General features: G+C 38.1%; 1 protein-coding gene across 7 annotated transcripts in view; it reads left to right on the forward strand.

The window, feature by feature from the left end:
* dock10 (dedicator of cytokinesis 10) overlaps positions 1–27674 on the forward strand; it is a 156408-nt gene that overhangs the window by 124568 nt on the left and 4166 nt on the right. For 4 of the 7 annotated variants that reach the window (XM_031902394.1, XM_031902392.1, XM_031902390.1 and 1 more), the window contains exons 39-53: positions 1447–1545; positions 4634–4758; positions 5070–5182; positions 6546–6680; positions 7972–8154; positions 8566–8676; positions 10340–10555; positions 12973–13030; positions 14591–14689; positions 14967–15073; positions 15403–15525; positions 17001–17114; positions 19110–19115; positions 25847–25993; positions 27378–27588. In XM_031902394.1, coding sequence (XP_031758254.1) covers positions 1447–1545; positions 4634–4758; positions 5070–5182; positions 6546–6680; positions 7972–8154; positions 8566–8676; positions 10340–10555; positions 12973–13030; positions 14591–14689; positions 14967–15073; positions 15403–15525; positions 17001–17114; positions 19110–19115; positions 25847–25993; positions 27378–27588 — 1847 coding nt within the window. The remainder of the gene's footprint in view (positions 1–1446; positions 1546–4633; positions 4759–5069; positions 5183–6545; positions 6681–7971; positions 8155–8565; positions 8677–10339; positions 10556–12972; positions 13031–14590; positions 14690–14966; positions 15074–15402; positions 15526–17000; positions 17115–19109; positions 19116–25846; positions 25994–27377; positions 27589–27674) is intronic. The other 3 variants (XM_031902396.1, XM_031902391.1, XM_031902397.1) reach the window with 3 other exon arrangements.

A 27674-nucleotide genomic window follows, 5' to 3' on the forward strand; every position in this document is an offset into this window, starting at 1 on the left:
ACAGAAAAGGATAGGCAAAATACGTGGTCAAACTTGCAGGGTCGAGGCGGGCGGATAACTAGGATCGTCAGGCAGGCAAAGGGTCAAACCGGGTAAACAATCAGACGGATGAGGCAGAAACAGTAGTCGGGAACAGGCACGGATCAGGATACGGAATAATCGGAATCGTCAAAGCCAGGCAGGGTCAAAACAGGAACAAACAGAAGCTTACAGCACAAATTCAGGCACCAGGAGTAAACCTATCACGGGCAATGAGTAACAAACGAAAAGCCCTTTAAATAATTCAAATTTGGCGCCATTGCGCGCTGACGTCATGCGCATGCGTCATGACGTCATCCGTCAGCGCGCCTGCGCCTTTAACAATGCGGAAGTGCGCGCGCTCGCACACTAAGAAGGAGCCGGCTTAGAGAGAAACCGGCGCGGCGGGCGTCCCCGCCGATGGCAGCGCGGCGGGCGTCCCCGCCGATGGCAGCGCGGCGGGCGTCCCCGCCGCGCTGGTAAGTTCTTTTTTATTACAATAACCCTTTTACTTTATAAAAGGTCATGCTGTACGAAATCATTGCTGTTCAGACTGCCAAAATAAACCCTTTTTATAAATAAAGGTATTTGTAGTTAATTTTAGTTTTGTTCAATGCTGTGTCTTCTTAAGTAGTGATGAGCGAATCTGTCCCGTTTCACGAATCTTTGAAAAGATTTGCAAAATGGCAAAAAATCAGTGAAAAGGAAACCATGTGGCATGTCAAAAAAATTGTCGCACGTGTCAATTGGACACTGCATAGTTTGTCGTCCATTTTGCAAAATAACCCGCCAATGGGGAAACGCGGAAATTCGCCGCAAATCCATGCCTGGCGAGTTATTTCGCCCATCACTATTCTTAAGATGAAAGTAGCAACTGGGTGAAGAAGCAACTGGGTGAAGTAGCAACTGGGTGAAGAAGCTGACTACTAACAATTGGATATTGAGATAATCCAAAAGTCAATAATAAAGTCACTTTAAATGGATCCCAGGGTGCCCCCATTTTCTATCTTCTAGGCTAACTAGCTTAGTTCTTTTTCATCCCTTCAGCCCCATGGTTTTGGCCATTAGGCCTGCCACAGTTGCAGTAGGTGCTGTACAGTTGCACCAAGCCCATGGCCCCCTTGCAACTGCAATAACGCTGGAATTCTGGGGAAAAAAACAACTCTGCATTGTGGGAAAAAGACATGGCGATTGCACTTGAAATTGCACTTTGCTCACTGCACTTGTGGACTTAAATGTACCCTATTGTCTGCACGCTGGGAATATTTCAGAAAAACTTGTTTGATGCCAGAGGGTTTTTAGTTTCAATTTTTATTTCCAGGCACTAAACCAAATATCTTTTCACTCATTTGTAAAAGAAAATTGGGATCAAGGCTTAAATTACAGCATAAATATCTAGCTAAATACTTTCATTTTATTGCTCACCAGGAAAATCACAGCTGCATTTAAACTTGCCCAGTCCTCCCAGAACAACGGGACCCTGAAAGGATCTAATTCATCTTCACAAGCTGGGATTCTAACACAGTGGTATGCTAACATGACATTGCCTTATTACAATACACAGCGTGTCAAATTCCTGTCATTCTAGCAACCTCCTCTCAGCATAAAAATGTATAGGGCAGGCAATGGGTCTTTTCCTGGAGCCTGTTGGCTCTTTTTATTATACTGTATCTTTATCTAGTATCTCATCTCTAAAATAAGTCATTTGAAATCATTTTCTTTTATCAAACATCACGCATTGTGTTTTTAGAATGAAAGAGCTCATATTTATAATAAGATATTGTATAATTAAGCCAAAAAAATATTATTGATACTGTATTGTTATATCATATTATTAGGCTGATATTAAAAGTACAGGTATGGGACCTCTTATCCAAGATGCTTTGGACCTGGGATTTCTGGATAAGAGGTCTTTCTGTAATTTGGATTCTCATACCTTAAGTCTACTAAAAAATTATTTAATCTCAACCACATCTCTACCAATTAACACAATCACTTATAACCACAATTCATTTAATTTCATATAATATCTCACTTCAATTCATATATGTTGTAATTGACCGAATAGAGCAGGATTTCATAATTAGAAACCCCAAAAAATCTCAATAAATACTCTTATTTACAACTTTAAAAAGAGGCTTAGTTTCCTTTTTAGTGACCACAAGTACTTATCACTCCAGGAGCAGAAAAAGCTCTTACTCAGATTATGCAAGTCTCAGTTCTTTACTACATTGGAACCAGTGGGTTTCTAATCAGATCTCCCTAGCCAGATAGTATCTCTATTTAGTTGATTATTAATGCCAACGGGATATTTTAAAAGTCCCTCCTCATAGACTTGCACTTTACTTTAGATAATCACTGACCAAGCAGCAACACCAGCGACATGCACAGGGCATTCCCTAGTGGCTATATCTGAGTTGAACTAGTACAAATGAAAAGGAGCAATCTCACCTACAATGGGACACAAGTCTCTGGGTCTGCTGGGTATCACGCTTCCTTGGTAAATGTGCACAGGTCCCACCACTTCTCTCCACTCGTATCCTTCCACTGGTTCTTACTTGTGTTCACTGCTCCATTACCTGTACAGATATAACTTGTGTCACTCAACCTCCCTTCTCCTTTTCAATATGGCACCTCCTGCTACTACAGCATGCATTTCACAATGGAATGCAAGGGCAGATCTAAACTATTAAAATTATGTGTTTTATATTTATTTTGAACCCATTAGGCTTTTGCTACACGTTTTACTCCAACTTGAACTTCCTCAGGCACTTTTTCAATGTATTCACATTACAGTGAATACATCCTAAATAACATCCTATTGGTTCAACCCATCATTAGGAGTGGTCCTTAACTCTTAACTCTCCAAGCATCATTTTCCACATTTAACCATTTACCTTTGTTATAAAAAGGGGCTTACTCCAAGCCTTCATTCAATCCGTATGGGTTGGTAGTTCCCCTCTGAATAAAATTTAGAAGAATATGACTAGGATCTCCAAGCTGCAGTCCTAATGTTGCCACCAATACCTAAAAGCTGTTCACTCATTCCTTATATGTAATATTGCAGTCCAAAATCTGAATTGTCCAGATTGAAAAAGCACAAATGAATTAAAATTCAGAATGAAAACGGAAACCACAAAGTTTTATGTTTTCCTACAAATCTTTGTAGACTTACAAATGAAAAAACAAAAACCACAAATTAAATAAAGATGGTTATAATTTGCCTAGCACCATTAACTTCTATATGACCTTGACAACTTTTAGATGGCACGTTTTTACATTTGTGCTTTTTTTGTGGTTTTGCCACATAAATGGCAAACAATGTGCATGTTTTACACCAAGAAATTGAGTTCTAGTTCAAAAACACAAATGCCCCCCTATGTATTTATTGTTCCTACACATCAGCAGACAACTGCTGAACGGCTGTTATTAGTAAAATAAAGCCACTCATTATTATAAGGAGTAATGATATATCTGTCTCAGTGCTTTCGATTTGATCATTAAATAAAACATTAACGGGGATGGCTAACAAGGCTTTATAGCTATTGCATATCCATCAGTGAATAGGTTAACAGTATCCTTCTCTGCCTAAACCTTCCATAGAATGCATCATATATTTTCCCACAGAGCTGTGGCTGGACACCTGCTAGCAGAGCCCCTTTCCCACACAGAGAAGCCTGCTCTTGGCAAACAGACAGAATTACACAGGGGCCCAGTGGTGTCACAAGGCATCCAAGAAAAGCAAAACACTTATTTGCACAGCTGCATTATCAGTAACACAGTGCCTTTACATACAACCATAATGCCGCTCTGAATGGTATACACATATAGAGAATAAAAGAAAAGATGGTTGGTTGCTGTTATCTGCAACTATATATGTGCAGCACATATGTTCATAAATAAAGAGTATATATTTTGGCACTTAAAAAATAACACAATAATTTGTGTGATATCTAGCAGCCTAGGTGAGTAAGATTGGCTATATATGGCATAGATTGGCTACTACCTGGCATCTATACACAGAACTAGAAATGGGCAATGACTGGGGTATGAGCAACCCCACGTTCATTGGTAAATCTACCCCCTTTATTGTATGAACTGGAGTTTCTACAGTTATATATTGATTGCCATGGTATCTGTGATAGATATCCTACATTGTGTTAGCTATCTCTTTCTCCTGAAATAAAACCATTCAATTGTTTGCCAGATATTTAAAAAAAAAATTTGATGCTTTGTTTGTACCCCATCACTTTATACAACAAGAGGCCTTAAAATGGGAGTTTGAAATCAGTATACCTGGAGCTCTTCAGCTCCACAAGCAGCACTTTAAGCTTCTTTACTGGCAACCAAATAGGGCCTCTGTAGGTTCGGGCTGTTGTTTCAGAAAATCCTGGAAATATCAATCTACTAAAACAAATATTTTAGTGAATTGAATTTGAGCTTTATATGTTGGTGTGGAGGAACATAGTTCACTGAATAGTAATTCTAAAAGTTTCTTCCATATTCAGAACTCTTATGGGCTTCCTCCACTGCTCTTCATTCTATTACATGTCTTGCTTGGCAATACAACCTACAGCTTCTGTAACTTTTAATAAAATCCAATTTTCCCTTACAGGATGCATTCTACTCAAGATGGGCATAAGCACCCAAGGTCACAAACTCTGCCCATTATTCGTGGAAAAAATGCCCTCTCTAACCCAAAACTGCTACAAGTGATTGAGCTGACAAATTCCTTAGCAAGTAAGTACAAACTGGCTGAGCAGTAACCATTTTACTAGCACCTTACTGGAAAATACTGTACATCTGATCTGAAAAGGGGACCAAAAACAAAGAGGTTTAGATAGCATTAATTAGCAAAAGTACACAGTCTACTCTACCATGAATTAAGATACATGGGAAAAGAAGGTCTCTGCCCATGGAATTTACAATCAAAGTGAACTGGAATAAATCCCTCTAATGCCTTCTTAGATCTGATCCATGATTATAATTGCTTGCAAAATGAAATTGAAACCACCTCTGCTTAACACATGTGTCCTCTTCAATGATTTCAGGTAGCTCCAATGAGACGGATATTGCCCATCACGTTGATATAGAGGCTAACATTGCCACCGAAGTCTGTACCACTGTTCTTGATCTATTGTGTCTCTTCAATAAAAGCCAGCAGGTAAATATTTATTGTGTCTGATCTCTATTTTAAATGAACATTGGGAAATTTTGATCAGTTTGGGGGTTGCAAAATATGTTAAAGGAAAACTATCACAAAAATTAACATTTTAGATGAACTCCATCTCATAGGTGAAAGAAGCTTTTTCAATATAATGTACTGTTTCTGAATCCAGTTAGTCCTCATTGTCCCCCTCTGAGCAACCTGTCACTGTTCATGCAGGAGTCCAGTTCAGGTTTGCGGTTAGCTCATGTAAATTGTTGTGTAGTCCATTTGCCTAGACAATTGGAGCTAATGGTCTTTTGGTCTTTTAAAATAACTCTGATACAAAGCTGCATATAGAGAGACAGATTGCTGGGGGGATAGTGAAAAGCAACTTGATTATGTTACAAACGGTATAAATTTTTAATTTGATTATATTAAACAGTTTATTTCCATGTCATGAAGCGTAAATTACATTTTTATTTTCAAAATAATTCTCCTTTAGTCCTAAAATTAGACTGCCAAATAAAATGTTACAAAATACCAAGCATATATCCTGCGTCAAGTCCTGGATTTGGTCCAGTATTCAGCTGAACAGAGCCTTTTGCAGCAGGATTTGGATTTTAAGAACCCTTAAAATCATGTGACTTTTGGTAATATGAACAAGGAAATTACAAATCTGTTGTTGCACATTTGATTGTGGGTTTAATCCCCTTCCTTACCTTCATCTGCAAATAAGAAATCAGATTTGGCTTGGAATTCGTCTGAACCCTTCAAGGTTTAGGATTTGGCCAAATCGCCAAAAGAGTGTATTTGGTGCATTCCTAATGTATAAATACAAAAACTTGTCTCATAACATTAATTTTCTCATAAAAACTCATACCAGCTCTTACAAAAAAAAAAACACTATTGTTGAGCATAAACACAGTAATACGGGCATACAGATTACAGAAATGGGCTTATTAATCAATTTTCAGGTTTGTGAATTCGAGTTTGTTTTTCTAAATCAAATAAACTCACATATCTAATGCTTATTTAATTATTTTATTAATAAGGAAAACTCATTCAAATAAAAAACCTGAATACTTCAAATTTATCGAGTTTACAAACTCGAAAAACTTGAAAAATATGGCTTGACTTCGCCGAGGACAACTCTCATTGACTTCAATAGAAACTCACAAGCTGTTGAATCGTGAATTTTTACATTTATGAACCAGGCATTCGAATTCAAATTTTTTAGCACAAAACAAACAAACAACAAATTAAACTTGAACACTGGTAAATATCTCCTAAAGTGTTTTCACCTGATCGGGGATTCAGCCATGATACTGAATAGAAGCAAATGACTTACACTTACACCTTTTCTTTTCTTCATTTGCAGAAATTACAGTCTTCTAATAATCAGAATGTTTTAATAAAAAAAGTATTTGATACCCACTTACTCTTTCTTCAAATCAACCAATCAGCAGCTGCTCTTCACCATGTATTTGCTGCAATACGGATGTTTGTTTGCAAGGTACTGTATTTCTATTCAAAGTACATTACTAGAGAAATTTCCAAGAGCTTATAGCAAAGACCTACTAACATACCTTACTTTATGAATATTGTTATCTCATTTTAGATACCATCATCAAGATAATTCAATATCTTTTGCTCAAAGGACTGTAATAAACAAAGCAATAAAACTCCATGACTACAGTAGTTACAGTATTAGGGGGTATATTTGTTTTACGTTTACTGCTTTGATCAGTGTGTCAGTTCTTGTCCTACTGTTTGAGAAGGGGGGCTTAATTCAGAATATATATATATTCTCACTGTGACGAGTCCCTAATCCATAGCACAATTATTGAAATGGTTGCAAAAGGTAACTAACAATAGCAAGCATAAGGTATATAATCCAAGGGCAAAATATACATTTGTGTGGTGAATTCATTGTGAATTCATTTTTATTTGAATGCTTATTTTTTTTAAAAAATGATTGTGAATAAGAAAGATGAAATACGATTTTGCTGCAATTTATAGAAATCACAGCAAAACAATACACAGAAATAATACATTTGCCCCAATGTATTTTTTTTATTAACTGCCCATAAATACAGGCGGTATACAACTCTATACAGCATGAAACTCACAATAAACATGTGTTCGATAAGAATTCTGTACAAATCCATCCATACTTTACCCTAGTTTCTGCCTGTACCTCAGGTTTACAAATAAGGAGTTAATTATGTAGGGTTTTTTACAACTAGTGTAAACCAAGGAGATGTGATCAAGCCTAAATCCCACTTCACAACCTCACTCTTTTGCTTTCAGGCATAACAATTTGTTTTTACAATCAAATAATTTCCTTCTTGTCCCCCAGTATTTGTCAAAAGAGTTAAAGCACATTTTAAATTTGTTCTTAACTGTTATCATTTTAACTATAAATTGGTTCTTTTAGTATTTCAGCAGATCAGATAATCCATGACACGTCTCCTTTTATTTCTGTTTATATGTTTGTTTTTCCTCATTCCCCATTGTTCATATTCTGGGCTTCTTGTAGCTTGCTCTTGCTTTACAAATAAATGCCATTAGTAGAAAGTGGTTTGGCTTTAATTTAATGGCACACAAAGTTCAGCAAGCATGTTCTGAAATTGCTAGTGTGTTAATCGAGTAGAATTGTACATGCAGTGGAGGTTAATAGTTTTGAGATTGAAAACTTGCAAGGCTATAGAGAACAAATCTAGGCATGAAATAGGGTTAAAGATCAGAAGATGGTCAGTGGCCTTTATAGATTATTGAATTATTTTTGTAATTCTTTTCGGCAGTTCCCATCTGCTTTCTTCCAAGGGCAAGCTGACCTCTGCGGACCATTCTGCTACGAGGTACTCAAGTGCTGCAACCATCATTCCCGTTCAACTCAAACCGAAGCCTCCGCTCTTCTTTATGTATTCATGAGAAAGAACTTTGAGTATAACAAACAAAAGTCAATTGTGAGATCTCATTTGCAGGTAATGTTAAAGAACTCTCTCTTTGACTGCTTTATCCTATTATGTTTTACACACCAGGAACATGTTGTTCTGACTCTGTCATAAAAATGATGTGTAAGTCAGTTTAAGTTGCATATCCCCTATAAAAACAAAATTACAGTGATACAATAACTTGTGGAACAATTACATGTAAGAAAGGCCATCATTTTAATAGAATTTTCAGGGTTTTTCTCTAATAAACTTCAGAAGACTTTGCCAAGTTCATTGAAGTGTTGCAGTCCAATGCCACTGCTTTTTTTTTATTATGGATCTGGAATAGTTTTGGCAGCATTCCAGGAAATGAAGTACAACTACGCTCACTTTATTATAATATAAGGATATTCTGTTTAACCATGAAGTTTAATCATTTCACTCCTAATTCATTTGCAATAGCTCATCAAGGCCGTAAGTCAGTTGATTGCAGATGCTGGAATTGGAGGCTCACGTTTTCAACATTCCCTTGCAATTGTCAACAACTTTGCCAACGGAGACACTTACATGAAGGTAATGGTTGCAATAATTAAGAAAATACACAATTATTAAAGTTTTGTATCTTTGACTGCTAAGCAACTCACACAGACTCATCATCAAAAGTTTTAGTTGAGAGGAAAGATACATTTTTACTACAGGCATGGAACCTGGTATACATAATAGGTCTGTTTTGTGTCTGATAAGGAATAATTAAATCTTAGTTAGAATCAAGGACAATGTACTGTTCAATTATTACAGACAACAAGGACATTATTTTTTTTAAAAAATGTAATTATTTGTCTATGGGAGATAGCTATCCTATAATGCAGAGCTTTCTGGATAACAAATCCCATACCTATAATATAAATAATACTTGCAGGTTAAAATGCTATATGAATAACACAATAACATGGGGCATCAGTGTGAGGAGATACACAGCAGAGAAGCAGTAACAAGTAATAGGTGCATGGGATATTTGGGGTTAAGGACATAACATTGGAACAATATAGAATAAAAAATGGATGGTTTGTTACTTGTGTGACATTTCACAGCTAGCGGTGTTAGAACGTAGACATACGCCAGAATTTTCACTCTCCATCTGTTTTTGGATTCCTAGTATCCTTAACAGTAAAAGTAATATGTGGAAGCCATTACTTCACCCTCTGTTAGGAAATCTCTAACCTGGAGTATTTGAACAAGAGGCAACAATGGCTAGAAATGGGACACCAAGCAAGAAAATGTAAAATAGTTGAATACTTATGGCAAAATTATATATATATAAAAAAAAAAGATTTTGTAGAAGGGGAGATAGGGCGGTGTCATCTTAAGATACTTTAACAAGAAAAGCATGATCAGAATTTAATGTATGTACTGAAGCAAAAATTAAAAATATTAGTCAGAAAATTAATAAACTTTAACCAAAGAGAATTTTTTAGACCGTATAGTGCCAATATTGTTGAGGGATGCTTCAAAATACTGCATACCAAAGCCTGCTTCTTCATGTGTATTGTAAAGTGCCCTTGTAAAGCGGGGGCAAATCATGGCAGTAAAAGAAAGAAAACGTTTGAGACAATATTATCGGGAATGGACTACCTGTGACCCTGCAGGCAACCTTTGGAAGTCCCCATGAAGCCAGAAAAAGCCAGATCTGCAGAGCAGTCTTTAGAGTGTTAAACAGTCATTAAGAAAAGATTTTGGAAATCTAAGTGTAACATATAGAATCTGTAGCATGTATGCTGTGAAAGCGTAGGAATTACACAGTTACAGAGCCCTAAACGCAACAAGTCTAAGGGGCCTATTTATTATGCTGTGTAAAATGAAATTCGCAAAAAGATGGTACAAAAAGCTGTGTAAAATAAATAGAAAAGTTCGGCATCTGAAAAACACATAAAAAATTACGCCAATTACGCGAAGCCTGCTGTTGTGTGCTGAATTTTGTCGCTGTTTTTTGCACAGCATAATAAATCTGCCCCTAAGTGTCACTTGCCACATTACTTGGCTACCTTGTGCTTCAGTTTTTGTTTCCAGAATATTCCTCAATTAGGTGTTTTCACTTAAATGCCATCTATTTTTGGCACTGACAGATATAACTGCAGTTGCATTTGGGTTTCACCTTGTCGTCTAACAGCCAATTAAAATAAAATACATTAACAAGTGAGCTGGCTTCGAGTTTTTCAAATTATTTTCTCTTCCAAAGAACACTAATTTTCCCGCAGAGGTAAAAGACCTGACCAAACGCATCAGGACGGTTTTGATGGCAACTGCCCAAATGAAGGAACATGAGAAAGACCCAGAAATGCTGGTGGATCTCCAGTATAGTTTGGCTAATTCGTATGCCAGCACGCCAGAATTACGTAGGACTTGGCTGGAGAGCATGGCGAAAATCCATGCTAGAAATGGAGATTTGTCCGAGGTAAGAGATGAGCCATAGTATATTTCTGTCACACTTTATATCTAAGACCACCTGTCTTATATGAGCCTTGGGGTTGCTGTGCTGGTACCAGTCCATGCACCATCTGCCTTCACAGTTCAATTAGTGCTTTAATTTATTGGCTGAGAATGGTTGTGAAATGCAGATGGTGATTTGGAAGTTAATCATTTGCGTAGGCTATAGCGTGCAACATATGTAATTCTTTTGGTATGTGAAACACAAATACAACATCCTTATCCTTCCTTCGGAGAATCAGTCATTCACATATTGTTAAAATTAAATGGATATTTTCATTTTTATTTTTAGTATTTGCTTAATTAATTCTGCATTTCAATGTGGTACTTTATTAAAACGTTAATGACAGGAAGTTTGACTTGAATCCTTCTTTCACAGTTTTTGTTTTTTAGTTACAGTTGTGGCAAACTAAATGGTAGATAGCAGTAGGTGCTGCCTTTGTGTCATCATGTCTGGCTAATGTCACATTTGGCTAATCCTCCTTTTTAGTAGGATGTAAAATAATAGGGTTTTTTTACCAAATGCAGGGCCACAGACTTGTGGCTGCCCCCATGAATACAGTGCTGCCTGCGTTTATTAGGACTGTATTTATGAGGGGCAGGAGTGGGGAGGTACATAGGTGTCCACACTTCCACCCCATAACGTGCTCATTAATTTGGGATTTTGGATGCAGACCCTAGTGGAGCCCAGGTAAGTGGCCTGCGCCTCTACCACCTGCACCCTGCTCTTGTATTTCTTTCTTTTCTGTATGTTTAATAGTTATTACGGTATTCTGTTTTTATTTACCTGGGCTACTTTAGAAACATTATTACATTTTTCCAAGTACAGAGAAAATTTAGGCAACAGGTATGTAGAATGCTTAATTTTAGCTGCATAAATTAAATATGCAATTGGAAAGAGGATTCTTACCTGATTCCAGTGTAATTGGGCCAGTAGTGGAACAATATTTGAGTGCAATTACACATCCATCAGTTGCATATGTTTCAACTGGAGTCCCAATCTTATTGCCTAGTCAAAACAAATGTTAGGTATATTAATTTTTTTTACTGAAACTTAGTAGCCATTTATCAACACTGGGCAAATTTGCCCGTGGGCAGTAACCCATAGCAGTCAATCAGTGATTGGCTTTTTTTCAGCCAGCTATAGATAAAATGACCCCCAATAGTCGTGCCTTGCACCTAACTTGCCAACGTAAGCAAAACTGGCATATTGGCCTAGTATAGTTGAAGTAGGTGCAAGCATTTTGTGTATGGCAAGTCTGTGCCCATTTTTACACCTGCCACACTGCCAAGCTAGTCCTGGGAATGGATGTGAAGATTTGTAGTTAATAACACAATATCAGAGATTAGTCCTACATCTTGTGTAAATGACTGAGGGTTAAGGAAGACTATTGTTGCTCTACTCAAATCACCCCTTTGTTTGTGCCCAATGTTATATATGGCCTATAACTGAGAAACCAAAGAGATAAAAATTATTATTACTTATATAATCCATAGTCTAGACACAAAACAGGAAGCATGCTGTATCCTTGTGTTATTGTAAGAAATGAAGCAGATGTTTTTAGTTATGAACAGAAAGATGTTTAAGTGCCAATAGTTTAGTTTCCAGTCCGGACTAATCCGTTATAGCTGGAGGCGTGCGGAATGCAGACCCCATGTACTATACCGCAGAACATGTTAATTTGGAAAGGCTTTGCTTCCTGTGAGCTGTGCAAGTCGCTGATGCTGTGGCCGTATCAGATATATCTTTCCATTCTGCGTGTTTATATTTGGACATGCTGTTTGGTGTTGGGATTAAGCCTGATTTTTGAAAGCAGTGGTCATGCTGAATATGTGAAATATAATGCTCTGTTATTTGGACTCAGCAGTTTTATTGTATAGATCTTCACTAAACATTATTTTTTAAATGTTGTTCTGCTTTTCATTGTTTGTTTATTTTTCTCTGTTATGTGGCATAATTAAAGACGGGCTAAACGCTAAAATCTGTTTTGCATTTGGTTCAGAATTTTTAGAACCCTTAGCCTTTTTTTTAATACTTAAGAAGTTCTTGGCACTTTCCTATATTTTGGTCAATCAAGCTGCTTGGCATCTGGGGGGGGGGGTAATTTGGACACATAGATGATAAATTGGAGACATTGGCATCAGGGCATATTCGGGCACTTGCATTTCACTAGAGAGAGGGCTTAAGGCCTTCCATACCAGAAAGTTTTTGTTATCTTGCGCAGTAACATCCTTGAGATAACAGCTGGACCAATTTGTCCAATGGATCAAGTATAGAATCATTGGTTAAATCACGTAAGGTTGGTTATGATCTTTGGGTTGAACAAAATGAAGAAAATTTGAGCTTCTGATGCCATTTTAACTTAAATTCCTTCTGTTTTCCAGGCTGCTATGTGTTACGTCCATATCGCAGCATTAATTGCAGAATATCTAAAAAGAAAAGGTAAGATAATGTATTCATATGGTAAATTTAATTCTTAGCAATAGGTGATGCATAAATATTGCCTTTTGCTTATCAGTTGGTTTCACACAACATTAATTCAGATAGTTGAACTGCATACAAGCTGAAACATACAAGGGGTCATATATCAAACAAGATACAAAGAGAAAAAAAACAATTGCAAGCTGCCATGTTTTTAATTTTACACTTTGTGACTTTGTGTTCCAGAGCAGGGTGGCAGGTAGTAAGGACAGGGCTGCCTTGTGCTCAACAGCACTGCCCTCTAAATAGAGATGTAGCGAACTGTTCGCCGGCGAACTAATTCGCGCGAACATCGGGTGTTCGGAAGTTCGCAAACTTTTCGCGTATGTTCGCAATTTGGGTTCACGTGGCGTTTTTCCGCTGCGTTTTTTTCTCGGCCTAAAAACGCCGCACAAGCCACACATGGCGTTTTTCAGCAAATCCCGTTTCCATGGTGCTAATAGTGCGAAATAGCAAAAAACGCAGCGTATTTCCACTAGGTCTGCCAGCTGCCTTTGCGATTTTACACAACGCTGTGTCAACAAAGTATTTTTCAGAGAAATTTTTGCCCTTGATCCCCCTCCTGCATGCCACTGTCCAGGTCGTGGCACCCTTTAAACAACTTTAAAATCAGTTTTCTGGCCAGAAATGGCTTTTCTAGGTTTTAAAGTTCGCCTTCCCATTGAAGTCTATGGGGTTCGCAAAGTTCACGAATATTCACACTTTTTGGCGTAAGTTCGTGAACGCGTTCGCAAACTTTTTTTTTTTGAGGTTCGCTACATCCCTACCTCTAAACTCCACACCAGACCGGCACGAGGTGCAGAGTGTAGCAAGACCTCAAGCTCATGAGCTTATTGAATGAGAACCTCATATACTGTATAACCCCCTGTCATGTGGTCTGGCTGCCTTAAGAACATCCAGGAAGTCAAGTTGTAAGTAATCTGTGTACCCATATGTATCTGTAGAGTTGGAATCCATATGTACACACCACTTGTCTGTGTGGTCTAATCACATAAGATTTAGGCGCAGATTTAAGTTTAAATGTTAGTTTAAAGCTTAATACATAAAAACTCATCCACATTCTGTTCATTCCTATGGAATTTTTAGTGTATTTATCAAATAGTGATTGTGCCAGTCACTGTTAGCATTAAAGCTCTTGGATAACTCTGCAACCCCATGACCTTCCTCAGTCCAATAGGAGAGAGGATCAATGAAAAGTATTGGCCTCTCAAGCCCACCCATATGTTTGTTATTTCCCTTTTACACGTAGTTTGTCATTAGCAAGGTTGTGGTTGTTGTGGTTGTGGTTGTGGTATATAAGTTTCCTGTGTATATGAACCTCCTCCTTTTAGACAGTAAGTATATAACTGTTGCATGTTTGCAATACAGAAGAAGAACAAAGGCAGTGAGTTAAATGCTGGGTTAGCATATGTAGTACTGTGTTATTATATTGCCATTTTACATGAGCTGACTTATATTTGTATTTGTACTGTGCATGCACAAATGATAGCACGTTGACTCCATACTTTAATAATACTGTAGGTTACTGGAAATCAGAAAACAGTCAGACCCCAAGCATGACTCTGGATGATGCACAAAACCCTGATAATAACCTTTTACTAACCTCAACCACTGGAAAAAGTGAGTGACCTAACACTGCATGTAATCCCTTCATTCTCTTTCTGACTTCCCTGCATCAATAACACAATGTTATATTTTACCAGCTTTGTTGATAAATTAGATATTTTCAGGTTTTATCTGTAAATTATTGGTCTTCCTTGTTTACTCTTTCAGTAAGTCAGGCTCATGAAATGTCTTATTATATTTCCAGTGAGGCTCTCAGAAAATACCATAAAGAAATACATTATAGTGTCTATGTTTAAACTCTTGAAGTGAAAAGTCTCTGTTGCTATAATAGGTATGTTCTCCATGGGATGGCCAGCTTTCCATAGCATTACTCCAAATATCAAGGAAGAAGGAGCCATGAAAGAAGATTCAGGGATGCAGGATACACCCTATAATGAGGCAAGAGCACTTTCCTCATATACAGTATAAATCAGCATAGTATTGCATATAACATTATTTGTAAGGAGAAATCCAAGATAAACAAAATGGGAAAGCACTGTCCTTAGATAAACAACAGACATCAGTGAAATGAATATAAACTAAAGTCACAAAACTAAACATATAGCTCTTACATGGGCTGTAAAAGAACAAATATTTTTTAATGTATTTCCCTGTAAATACTTCAATAGCAAATACCCAAATGTTGGTTTTGTACTAATACTGAATTCAGCCCTTGAAAAGAAATGGTTTTACTTGCTTTCAACTGATATGATTTGGGGCATTTGCAGAACACTCTGGTGGAGCAGCTGGACCTTTGTGTTGACTACCTGTGGAAGTCGGAGCGGTACGAGCTGATTGCGGAAGTGAGCAAACCTGTCATTGCAGTGTTCGAGAAGCAGCGAGACTTCAAAGTAAACCTATTTTTGTTTTGTGCTGTCTAGAACTAGGGTTCTTAACCCAGATTTTAGGGTAGAAATTAATCAGTAATTAGCTGTGCCACTGACATTCTATACCCTGAAACTTCATTCTTGGGGATGGGGTGCAAAGCCAACATCTCATGACTGTGACACACTCAGATATTTCAACTAACATGTCAGCTGTTTTTGTTGGCCTATTGTGGGTTAGTGATGTTGGTTGATACAATGAAGGATCTTGATGGGCAGGTGTCTCAGATTAGCTATGTAACTATTTTACTACATCTCATTAAGCTTTCAATATTAATAGCGCCAAAACCATCATTTTTGGATTTGAATATTAAGGGGGACATTTACTAATGTCTGAATTTTTTTTTAGAGCTAAAATTCGCACATTTTTAGAGATTTACTATGTGATAAAATTGCTAAAATTTCAATACGCCAGCTAAAACTTGTCAAGATCATGTAAAAGTCAATGACAGATGTTGATTCCCTTCCTGAGATGCTCCAGAAAATTCAAAAAAAGTAGTTGGTGCAGCAATTCCAAAAAGTTGCAGTTTCAAATCTTTACTGCAACTTTGTCACACACTTACTTTTTCAGGTCAGACTTTTTATTAGATGTCAGACATTCGTGAAAATTAGTTTATTAGAATTTTTAAAAATAAAAAATGAGAAATGTTTTGAAGTTTTAGTAAATCTGCCCCTAAATCTTGGATTTGGTGAATTCCTACCACTAGAGTTCCTTAAAGAACATGTAGTGCATGTGACTGGGGATGCCACAGTGACATAAATCTCCAAGTTTTTCTCTGGACCAGTGCTCCTGTTCTGAGAAAACTGCACAGGCCTGTTGGAAAAATGCTGCCCTGGCATTTAAATTACCTTTCTCCCAGCGTCCCTAACTCAGATTGTTGTTTGCACATGTGCAGCAGAGGCTTTACTTGCCCTTTAAGATCTGATTCAGGTACAAGTATTTCATATATAAGAACCTTTATTGCAGAAGACTGCATGGAAGAGGTAAAGGTTTATTTTAGGGCAGGATTGTATAGCATCAGACAGAGAGAGAAACAAATAAACAGGCACTTTGTACATCAAACACAGGAACTATAATCTTATAATTTATAGAACAGGAATCCTGGGAAATGTAGTATTCTGCATATAGTATCTAATATATCTGTATATATTTATAAAAGTGGAGAGCACACCTCCCTGACGAAGGTTCCAGTAGGGAACTGAAACGTAGGATAATAAACCTCACCCTTTTTTGCATCTAAATATGACTTGTTGTCTTTGAAAACGATCGTGAAAATCCTGTGAGTGCCGACAATCTCTATGTATATATTTATATATATGTGTATACATAATATGACTAACATATATAACATTAACAAAACTATAATAAAGATTTATCTTGTTATGTATCATTCTTATTCTGAGTTATAAGGATTTCCTCCCCCCCCCCCCCTTTATTGCAGAGGCTGTCAGAGTTGTATTATAACATACATCGGTCCTATCTAAAAATAGCAGAAGTTGTGAATGCAGAAAAAAGGTTATTTGGGAGGTATTACCGAGTCGCCTTCTATGGACAGGTAAATAATGAAACAACTGACTTAAAATTTGTAGTCTATTTGTAGTCTATCTAGATTTCTGCTATGAGAATTTATTAAGTACGCAAATGATGTACCTCTAGTCTAACTAACCCATAATCGTTATATACGAACTGTATTTGTACAAAGGAAGTCCAGAATGCCTCAGACTGAGGTTATAAGTTGTTAAAAACCTTAAAAAGAACTTGTACTTTTTGCAGTTCCTGTAGCATAGTCCATTTAAATTCTAGTCCCTGTTTGCTGTTGATAGGCACAAACCTCCAGCAAGAACAGGTTTCCAACTTATTTATGTCATGCTAAATGGAGCTGTAGGTTAATGGGAATCCTGGAGGGGCCCAGCAGTCTGTATTGCCCAGCAACAGCATTGTCAGCTTTATGAAACCACCTTTTGCCAGGGTATAGCTTCATTGAAATCTGGGGATTTTGCGACAAGCAACCAATTTTTCAAGGGCTTCAGCAGTCTATGTATATTGTAGGGTTTTTCATCATTCTATTTCTACTTAATATTAAGTACATTTGAAACTATATCTGCTGTATCTATTTTGTTTTATTTTGGGGTTTATTGCAAGCATAAGTCAATGTCAGCACTTAGATGTTATTATGCAGATTTTAAAGGGGACCTGTCACCCTAAGAAATAATTCCAGATTCTTTTCTATTGTGTTTGTCAAGAATAAGGGGATACATATGCTCATAAGAAGAGAGAGTTTACATCAAATCTCACCCGTAGTATAGTTGGGCCCAGGTGCTCATGCCCCAGACCTTCAGCTAGAGGGAGCCATCATGGATACATCACAAACATCAATAGGCAGGCACTCCGGGATTTCAGGTGTAAAGAATGGCAGAAGTTCACGAAAAATAAAGTAAAATCAAGGTATATTTATTAAACTAACACATGTTACAACAAGCCTTACGCGTTTCGTACCTTGCGGTACTTAATCATAGGCTGAATGAACGGTTGCTTACAGAAGGTATTTAAAGCATGAGAGGCCAATGATCATTTAGATGTGATTAGCCAATCACAGAACAGAGTTAATTAAGTAAAAACACACATGGTTCCAAAAAAAGGCAAACATTTAAAGAAAAAAGCATGTGTCAGTAACAGTATGTACCCTAGGTATATATAATAGGGGAAATTAGCTCAAAAAATGCCTGTATTAATTTATATAAATGTCTATTAGACAAAAGAAAATTCTCTGTAGGAAAGTTAATTTAAACGATATAGGAAAAACACAGAACACTGTTTTTAGAGTTTCCTATATTGTTTACTATGTAATCAGATATGTAAAGAAGAAAATGGATTTTCTTTCTTAATACTAGACAGCCGCAAGGCTTAAATTTTGATTATGATGTATCTTGTTATGTTTAAATTTAATCTACATATATGTCTACTATTCTATCTGGTGTTACATATCTGATTACATATTGTGTTTGTCAAGCAAAATAAACGTCACTTACACTATATAAATAATATAAATCTTGTTAAGGCAAGTTTTGTATCAGCCCAAAATCTTGCTACACAATTAGATGGTAAGGAAGGAGGGGGAATGTGAGTGATAAATAAAAAGTAATTGGGATATTTAAATGCTTATAATTTTAGGGTTTGGATGTGTCAATAAAAAAATTAATTTGGATTTCATGTTTAATTTGAAAAAGACTTTTATTATGCAGCCTGTCTGGGCGACAGGTCCCCTTTAAGACAACATACCTGGTTAGTCAGTCAGTGTACTTGATTCTGTGACCTGTGTATATTATTTTGGCCTAAAAGGAACATTTAAGAATTCCAGCTTTTATAACCAGTGAGGGGTCCAGTCTGTCTGGCACATAGATATTAATATGCACCCAACACCTGCTCTGTAATATTAATATTTATTGGAAATAATTCAGAAGCAGAAACACCTGAGTTCCTTATGATTTCCAAGCACAGACATTATCTTTATTCACCAATTTGCTCTTTTTCCCTGTTTATCCACCTGAAGGCTGTGGTAAGTGCCAAATTTCTTTTATAAACCCATTAATCATTTTCTCTACTCATCAACTACAATCATGGACATTTGGTATCTTACAGCTAATTCATTAATATGTGTTGCCAACTTCATCTGTCAGTTTGTTTTGGTGAAGCATTGTGCTCCATCAGTATCTGTCAATCTTCATCCAGCAATACTGTCATGGGGTCATTTATCAACACTGGGCACGTTTGCTTCTGGGCAGTAACCCATGGCAATCAATCAGATGTTGGCTTTTATTGTTCTACCTGCAGCTGGCTGAAAAAGCTAATCACTGACTGGTTGCTATGGTTAACAACCACTGCAAAGTGTTTATAAATGAGTCCCGTTGTCTTACTATGGCTCAGTATTTATCATCTACAGCTCCTGGATTTTATGGGTTACTTGATCGGAAGAGCCTTATTACTACATAACCTCCCAATGTTCATCCTAATATTTTTCAATATTTTTAATAAAATTTCATTTAAATTATTTGCTCAAAATGCTACCCATCATTGATATTTTTACTGTAATCATTTCTACTACATTTCTTTAAAAGCCTGCCTGTTTTTGAAATGTGCTTTAAACTAATTTTCTTTAGTAATCATATTGTAGTAGAAATCTCAATATTCTCTTCAACACTGGGTCTGCAAAAGTATGTATGGAATAAACAGTCAGTTATATATATATAATACATATATATACAATTTATAGGACAGTAGAGAAGAACGGCACTTCACATAGTAACATAGTAACATAGTAAGTTGGGTTGAAAAAAGACATACGTCCATCAAGTTCAACCATAATGCCTATACCTAACCTGCCTAACTACAAGTTGATCCAGAGGAAGGCAAAAAACCCCATCTGAAGCCTCTCTAATTTGCCTCAGAGGGGAAAAAATTCCTTCCTGACTCCAAGATGGCAATCGGACCAGTCCCTGTATCAACTTGTACTAAGAGCTATCTCCCATAACCGTGTATTCCCTCACTTGCTAAGAATCCATCCAGCCCCTTCTTAAAGCTATATAATGTATCAGCCAGTACGACTGATTCGGGGAGGGAATTCCACAACTTCACAGCTCTCACTGTAAAAAATCCTTTCCGAATATTTAAATGGAACCTCCCTTCTTCTAAACGGAGTGGGTGCCCTCGTGTCCGTTGGAAGGACCTACTGGTAAATAAAACATTAGAGAGGTTATTATATGATCCCCTTATATATTTATACATAGTTATCATGTCACCTCTTAAGCGCCTCTTCTCCAGTGTAAACAGACCCAACTTGGCCAGTCTTTCTTCATAACCGAGACTTTCCATACCCTTTACCAGCTTAGTTGCCCTTCTCTGGACCCTCTCTAGCTCAATAATGTCCCGTTTGAGCACTGGAGACCAAAACTGAACAGCATATTCTAGATGGGGCCTTACCAGTGCTCTGTAAAGGGGAAGAATAACCCCCTCCTCCCGTGAATCTATACCCCTTTTAATACAGCTCAGAACCTTGTTTGCCCTTGCAGCTGCTGCCTGGCATTGCTTGCTACAGCCAAGTTTATTATCTACAAGGACTCCAAGATCCTTCTCCATTATGGATTTGCCTAGTGCAGTCCCATTAAGGTTATACGGGGCTTGCATATTTTTACATCCCAGGTGCATGACCTTACATTTATCCACATTAAATCTCATCTGCCACTTAGCTGCCCAGATTGCCAGTTGGTCAAGATCCTGCTGCAGGGATGTCACATCCTGGATAGAATTGACTGGTCTGCAGAGTTTTGTGTCATCTGCAAACACTGATACATTACTCATAATACCCTCCCCTAAGTCATTTATGAACAAATTAAACAAAAGTGGACCCAGTACAGAACCCTGAGGGACCCCACTGAGAACCTTACTCCAAGTAGAGAATGTGCCATTAACAACCACCCTCTGTACCCGATCCTGTAGCCAGTTTTCTATCCATGTGCAAACGACTTCACTAAGACCAATAGACCTTAGCTTAGAAAGCAGTCGTTTGTGGGGAACGGTATCAAATGCTTTGGCAAAATCCAAATAGATTATATCTACTGCATCCCCACTGTCCAGCTTCTTACTTACCTCATCATAAAAAGCAATTAAATTGGTCTGACATGACCTGTCCTTCATAAAGCCATGCTGATTACTGCTCATAATGCCATTCTCCACTACATAATTTTGAATGTGATCCCTTAACAAGCCTTCAAATAACTTGCCCACCACGGATGTCAAACTTACAGGCCTATAATTGCCAGGCTGAGATCTTATTCCCTTTTTAAATATGGGAGTGACATTCGCCTTCTTCCAATCACTAGGTACCATACCTGATGAAAGAGAGTCTGAGAATATCAGAAACAAGGGCCACTGCAATTCTGCCCCTAGCTCTCTCAGTACCCGAGGGTGTATTCCATCTGGCCCAGGTGCCTTGTTTACATTTATCGTGTGTAACCCTTTAAGCACCATATCCTGTGCCAACCACTGTGTAGTTGGAGCTGAGGCAACAGTGAAGCTATTGGGTGAGACTTGGCCCACTGGCTCCTCTACTGTATACACAGAAGAAAAGAACTGGTTAATCACAGGAGATTTTCACACCGGAGACATCAAATAGTTTCATAAATCGTGAGGTTTCTTTATATATAAATATAAATATATATATATATACATTTTACATATCCAAATAACATGACGCAGTGCAGTACATGACCACCAAGGTCTTTTTATGGCCTTAATATAGTTAGTGCCAAAGACAATTTAGGTTATCCCACTACATAGAAAAAGTTAGTCAAAATATAACCTTAAAGTGATACTGACATGAAAAAATGAGTCTACATAAAAAGTTACCTATAGGTCATGTTGATCTTTTTTCACTGTTAGGGCAGGTTTTGTATGTAATTGTTACCTGAAGTTCCTAAACCTGACTGTTTTGCCAACCTGACTGTCCCTTCTTAGCCTGTCAGTTACAGCTTCTAATGCTAACAGCCTACTGCTGCACAAACATGGCCACCCCCTCATAGAAGAATATGGGGGATCAGATAAGGAATGGAAAAGCATCAGGAAATACTTTTTTGGCAAAATTATAAAGCTCATGCAAAGACAATGTTATGATAGATGTAAAAAAGGTTTCATTTCTGGTGTCAGTATCTCTTTAATAAAAATGCTTGAAAAGTGTTAAGAAATGGTTCTTACATGTTGGGCTGCTCCTTGAAATGGAGGCAGTGGCATAACCTGAGCCCCACATCAAAATATTTTATGCCAAGAGAAATTTAGTAGGTAAAACATTTTTCATAAATATATACTGAAACTTCTCAGTGCTCCACTGGACCCCCTATACGTTCTGGGTACCCCTAGTAGCTGTAGGGTCTGATCAGCTCTCTAAATGGTAATATTTAAAGCCTATATCCTTCTCACTAGAGCTCTTCTCACCTGTTTGCAGGCTGGGGGGGGGGTCTGATAACCAGGTCCAATCCTACCATTTGCTTTAATGTGCAGTGGAACTGTATTTTAGCATCTTCGTTATGCTGTAATTTCTCTCATGTGCCTGATAAATACCCTGGTATTGTTCACACACTGTTGATTAACTGGAGGAAAAAATCAGGTATTTTAAGGGGGTCATTTACTAACCGGACTTCATCAATTCATCAAAGTATGACTGAGTCCAATACAAAAAATTTGTATTTTTTCTAAGTTTTAGAACTGTGCGTATTTTCTGTGACCTTTTTCATTAATTTACTGTACGTAACTTTTTCGTACTTTGCGACAATTTGCGCAACAAAATCGTATTTGTCGCGCCGAGTACTAAAGTTTCAGATTCATTCAAGCTTCGTTATTGTGACTTTCCTTGGGCCAGGTTGGAGCTGCAGAGTGCCATTGAGCCCTATGGGAGACTTTCCTTGGGCCAGGTTGGAGCTGCAGAGTGCCATTGAGCCCTATGGGAGACTTTCCTTGGGCCGGGTTGGAGCTACAGAGTGCCATTGAGCCCTATGGGAGACTTTCCTTGGGCCGGGTTGGAGCTGCAGAGTGCCATTGAGTCCTATGGGAGACTTTCCTTGGGCCGGGTTGGAGCTGCAGAGTGCCATTGAGCCCTATGGGAGACTTTCCTTGGGCCAGGTTGGAGCTGCAGAGTGCCATTGAGCCCTATGGGAAACTTTCCTTGGGCCGGGTTGGAGCTGCAGAGTGCCATTGAGCCCTATGGGAGGCTTTCCTTGGGCTGGGTTGGAGCTGCAGAGTGCCATTGAGCCCTATGGGAGACTTTCCTTGGGCCAGGTTGGAGCTGCAGAGTGCCATTGAGCCCTATGGGAGGCTTTCCTTGGGCCAGGTTGGAGCTGCAGAGTGCCATTGAGCCCTATGGGAGACTTTCCTTGGGCCAGGTTGGAGCTGCAGAGTGCCATTGAGCCCTATGGGAGACTTTCCTTGGGCCAGGTTGGAGCTGCAGAGTGCCATTGAGCCCTATGGGAGACTTTCCTTGGGCCAGGTTGGAGCTGCAGAGTGCCACTGAGCCCTATGGGAGACTTTCCTTGGGCCGGGTTGGAGCTGCAGAGTGCCATTGAGCCCTATGGGAGACTTTCCTTGGGCCAGGTTGGAGCTGCAGAGTGCCATTGAGCCCTATGGGAGACTTTCCTTGGGCCAGGTTGGAGCTGCAGAGTGCCATTGAGCCCTATGGGAGACTTTCCTTGGGCCAGGTTGGAGCTGCAGAGTGCCATTGAGCCCTATGGGAGACTTTCCTTGGGCCGGGTTGGAGCTGCAGAGTGCCATTGAGCCCTATGGGAGACTTTCCTTGGGCCAGGTTGGAGCTGCAGAGTGCCATTGAGCCCTATGGGAGACTTTCCTTGGGCCGGGTTGGAGCTGCAGAGTGCCATTGAGCCCTATGGGAGACTTTCCTTGGGCCGGGTTGGAGCTGCAGAGTGCCATTGAGCCCTATGGGAGGCTTTCAAAATCATGCACTGAAGGTTCAAAGTCAGAAAGGTTTTCCTGCCATTTACGATCGTTCGGATACGAAACAAACGATCGTTTCAACTTCCAGATCCTAAATACGAAATTTTCGTATTCAAACGAAAAGAATTTTCGTGACATTTGCGATCATCAGAAATGATCGGATTTCGTGATTCAGATTCGTACCTTAGTGAATCGGCCCCTAAAGTTACGACTTTTTCAAGATTTAATATGCATCAAAACGGCTAAAAATCCCAATCCAACAATTCGCCAGCTAAAACTGCAGAGATCATGTAGAAGTCAATGACAGATGTTTCCTTCCTTTTGCTGGAGGATCTTTCTTTTACTTTGTAATTTTAGAGGTTTCAAATTTTTTATGCTGTTTTTTTGTGCAACAGTTTGAAAAAGTCGCAGTTTTCATGGAACAAGTTAAAAAATTCTGAATTTTCGGAACTTCCCTGCTACTTCCCTCGTGCTTTTTTATTTATGCCAGACATTTGTGGAAATGGGTTTGAATTTTAAAATATAAAATGTTAGAAAATGTTGTAGTTTTAATAAATCTGCCCTCATGAGTTAATATATATACAGTATAGGAGGCAGAGAGGAGCACAACAGCCCATGCAGGTAAAGGGTACCACACTCACTGGGAATTGATGCAAAAAGAAAAAAGTTTTATTAAGAAAGAAAAACAAACAGTGGGGGAACATTATATCATGGAGTAGACTAGCCATTTTACATTTTTTATGAGGCAAGATAATTTATTGTACAGAATATATAATAAAAAAATAAATAAAAGGATTTGATTAAGGCGTTTATAGGAGTAAAATGTAAAATCAGGGAATGTAAAATAAATGTTTAACTGCACTATACTGTATGTTTGTAATTCCACCCACTGTGCAACACATTTTCCCAGTATACAAGATTATAGTAATAACTATTGTACTTGGTCTAGATATACTGTATATGGGTTTAGTTTCACACTCCCCTCAGGCTAGTGATCTAAGTTAGAGCTCATCACAGTCTGCTAGAGTGAAATTCCACCACCTTCCATTCATTTCTATGGGTTTTTTTAAAGGCATATTTACCAAAGGATGAACTTTAACTCATTGATAAATACTCTTTTAAAAATCCCATAGAAATGAATGGAAGGTGGTGGAATTTCACTCTAGCAGACTGTGATACGTTCTAACTTCACTAACTACACCCCATAGTCAGGCATTGGTTAACTATTTGTGGATCCCCATATGTAAGCACTGACACAGAGACATATGGCATTTTTAAAGGCATATTTATGAAAGGGTGAACTTTCACTCATTGATAAATACCATAGAAATGGATGGAAGGTTGCAGAATTTCATTCTAGTGGATTGTAACAAGCTCAAACTTCACACTTTGATATAGTGAGAGGTAAATAATACAGCATGTGTTCATTCTGTTAAAGAATACATCATGCTGTATAAGTACAGTATATAAATGTATGGACTAGGTCTGAATAAAAGGCATCAGCACTACTCTTTCCTCTCTATGTGTTCTATAATACATGTCTGTTTTATTTTTGCCATTACATAACTAATGGGAAATAACACATTGAATTGAAATAACTTCAGTGTTCCTACATAAGCCCCATATATATTAAATCTGTATGTTTTTATGCATCAAAGGCTTATCTTACATCAGTCTACTGGCTGCAAAACTTGTGATCTCTCCCTGTAATTACTAAAAAGAGACTATTGAGCTTTTGGGAATAAATCCCAGTGCATTTCTCTGTAGACTGAAGTATGTGTTTATTCCTTTCAGGGCTTCTTTGAAGAAGAAGAAGGAAAAGAATATATCTACAAGGAACCCAAATTAACAGGGCTATCAGAAATTTCCCAAAGACTGCTAAAACTGTATGCTGATAAATTTGGAGCAGACAATGTCAAGATTATTCAAGACTCCAATAAGGTAACACAAAGTAGATGATGACCAGGCAGAGCAGAGTATCTGTAGTTTCTGTTTATGGAAGGATATACAATGGGAAGTAATGGCACCAAATCCAAAAAGATGAAAACTGATCACACCGTGCGCACACCTTTATTGTGTGGCTCACAACATGTTTCCCTCCCTTTTAATGGCACCACTAGCAATTAACTCTAGACTTATAATAACTACAGAAAAGGGTGCTGACTGAGGTTCAGTGGGTAGAACCTTTCCCATTTTCCAGTGTGTTCTTAAAACAACAGGATAACAATCATTAAGGGCTCACTCAAGACTCACAGGGTTATGTGGCATCTGCATCACTCACATCTACTTAACAGATGCACTTTTTGAAATGAGAGGCGTTCTGGCCTCTATGACATTATATTTCCATAAAAAACACACAGGTTCCAGTAGAATTACTGTGGCGTGACACTTTAGGGTGATCCTGCCATAATCAAGGGAACTGCCTGAAACACTGCCTGAATCAGGCCACAGTTGTGCTACATGGAGCTCTGTGTTTTTTTATGGAAATATAAATAAAGTGCTGAATATAATCTCTATATTTGTTTAGAGAATTAAGAATTCTTAATAGATAGAGTCATGGCACTAAACATGGTTTTCATAGTAGTCTGTGCATTTAAAAGCTTTTCACATTTAATACAGACACCTCTGTACTTGCACCAGGTAACTATACCTTGCTAAATTGGGTGCAAGGTGGAATAAACAGGGTGCACAGATGCAAGGAAAGGTATTAACCCCTGCCTTGAGAAGCTTCCCATTCCTTTTGTGTGTTGCACCTACACATGTAACCTGGTGAACTACACATGAACACCAATTTGAACGCACACATTCACGCCAGAATACTGTGAATGCAACTTGTGTGAGATTCACCAACATGGACAATAATTTAAATCTGTGAATTTAGCAATTGCCCTTCTTAGATGAGCCCTTTTGTATACACATTTTGTGCAAATAAGATGAAACAAAACTGGATTTTATCATGCTAAACAATGAAAGGGGAACAGCAGTAAATCACACTTTAATGCCACAAAGCAACATATGAATACAGACATGGGACCTATTATTCTGAATATTGTAGACATAGGGGGGATATGTGATAGAATTTACTGTGTGCTGAGGAGCAGTAACCTATAGCAACCATCAGCTTTTGCATTTACTAGTCACTTGTTTAAAAGCAAATATCTTATTTGTTGATATGGGTTACTGCCCCTGGGCAAACTTAGTGCCTTTTATTACATATGGAGGAAAGTTATTTTCTGGATAAGCTATCTATCTGTAGATTTTAATTAATTGATGTTTCCTGCTTCTGTCTGTGCTATATCTACGTTATCTTATCATTTCAATGCAGGTCAACCCAAAAGAACTTGATTCAAAATTTGCCTACATCCAAGTGACCTATGTCACTCCTTATTTTGACGAAAAAGAGCTCATGGACAGAAAAACTGATTTCGAGAAGCATCACAATATCAGCAGATTTGTATTCGAAACACCCTTCACACTGTCTGGGAAGAAGCACGGTGGCGTTGAGGAACAGTGCAAAAGACGGACTGTGCTTACAAGTAGGTATCACTGTGCAGTTGCTTTGTGTTGCCTATTTCACTGCATGGCCCTTTACTGCACATTTATCAGCAAGAGTCATGCGTGC

The sequence above is a fragment of the Xenopus tropicalis genome, chromosome 5, assembly GCF_000004195.4.
Source record: "Xenopus tropicalis strain Nigerian chromosome 5, UCB_Xtro_10.0, whole genome shotgun sequence".
NCBI lineage: Eukaryota > Metazoa > Chordata > Amphibia > Anura > Pipidae > Xenopus > Xenopus tropicalis.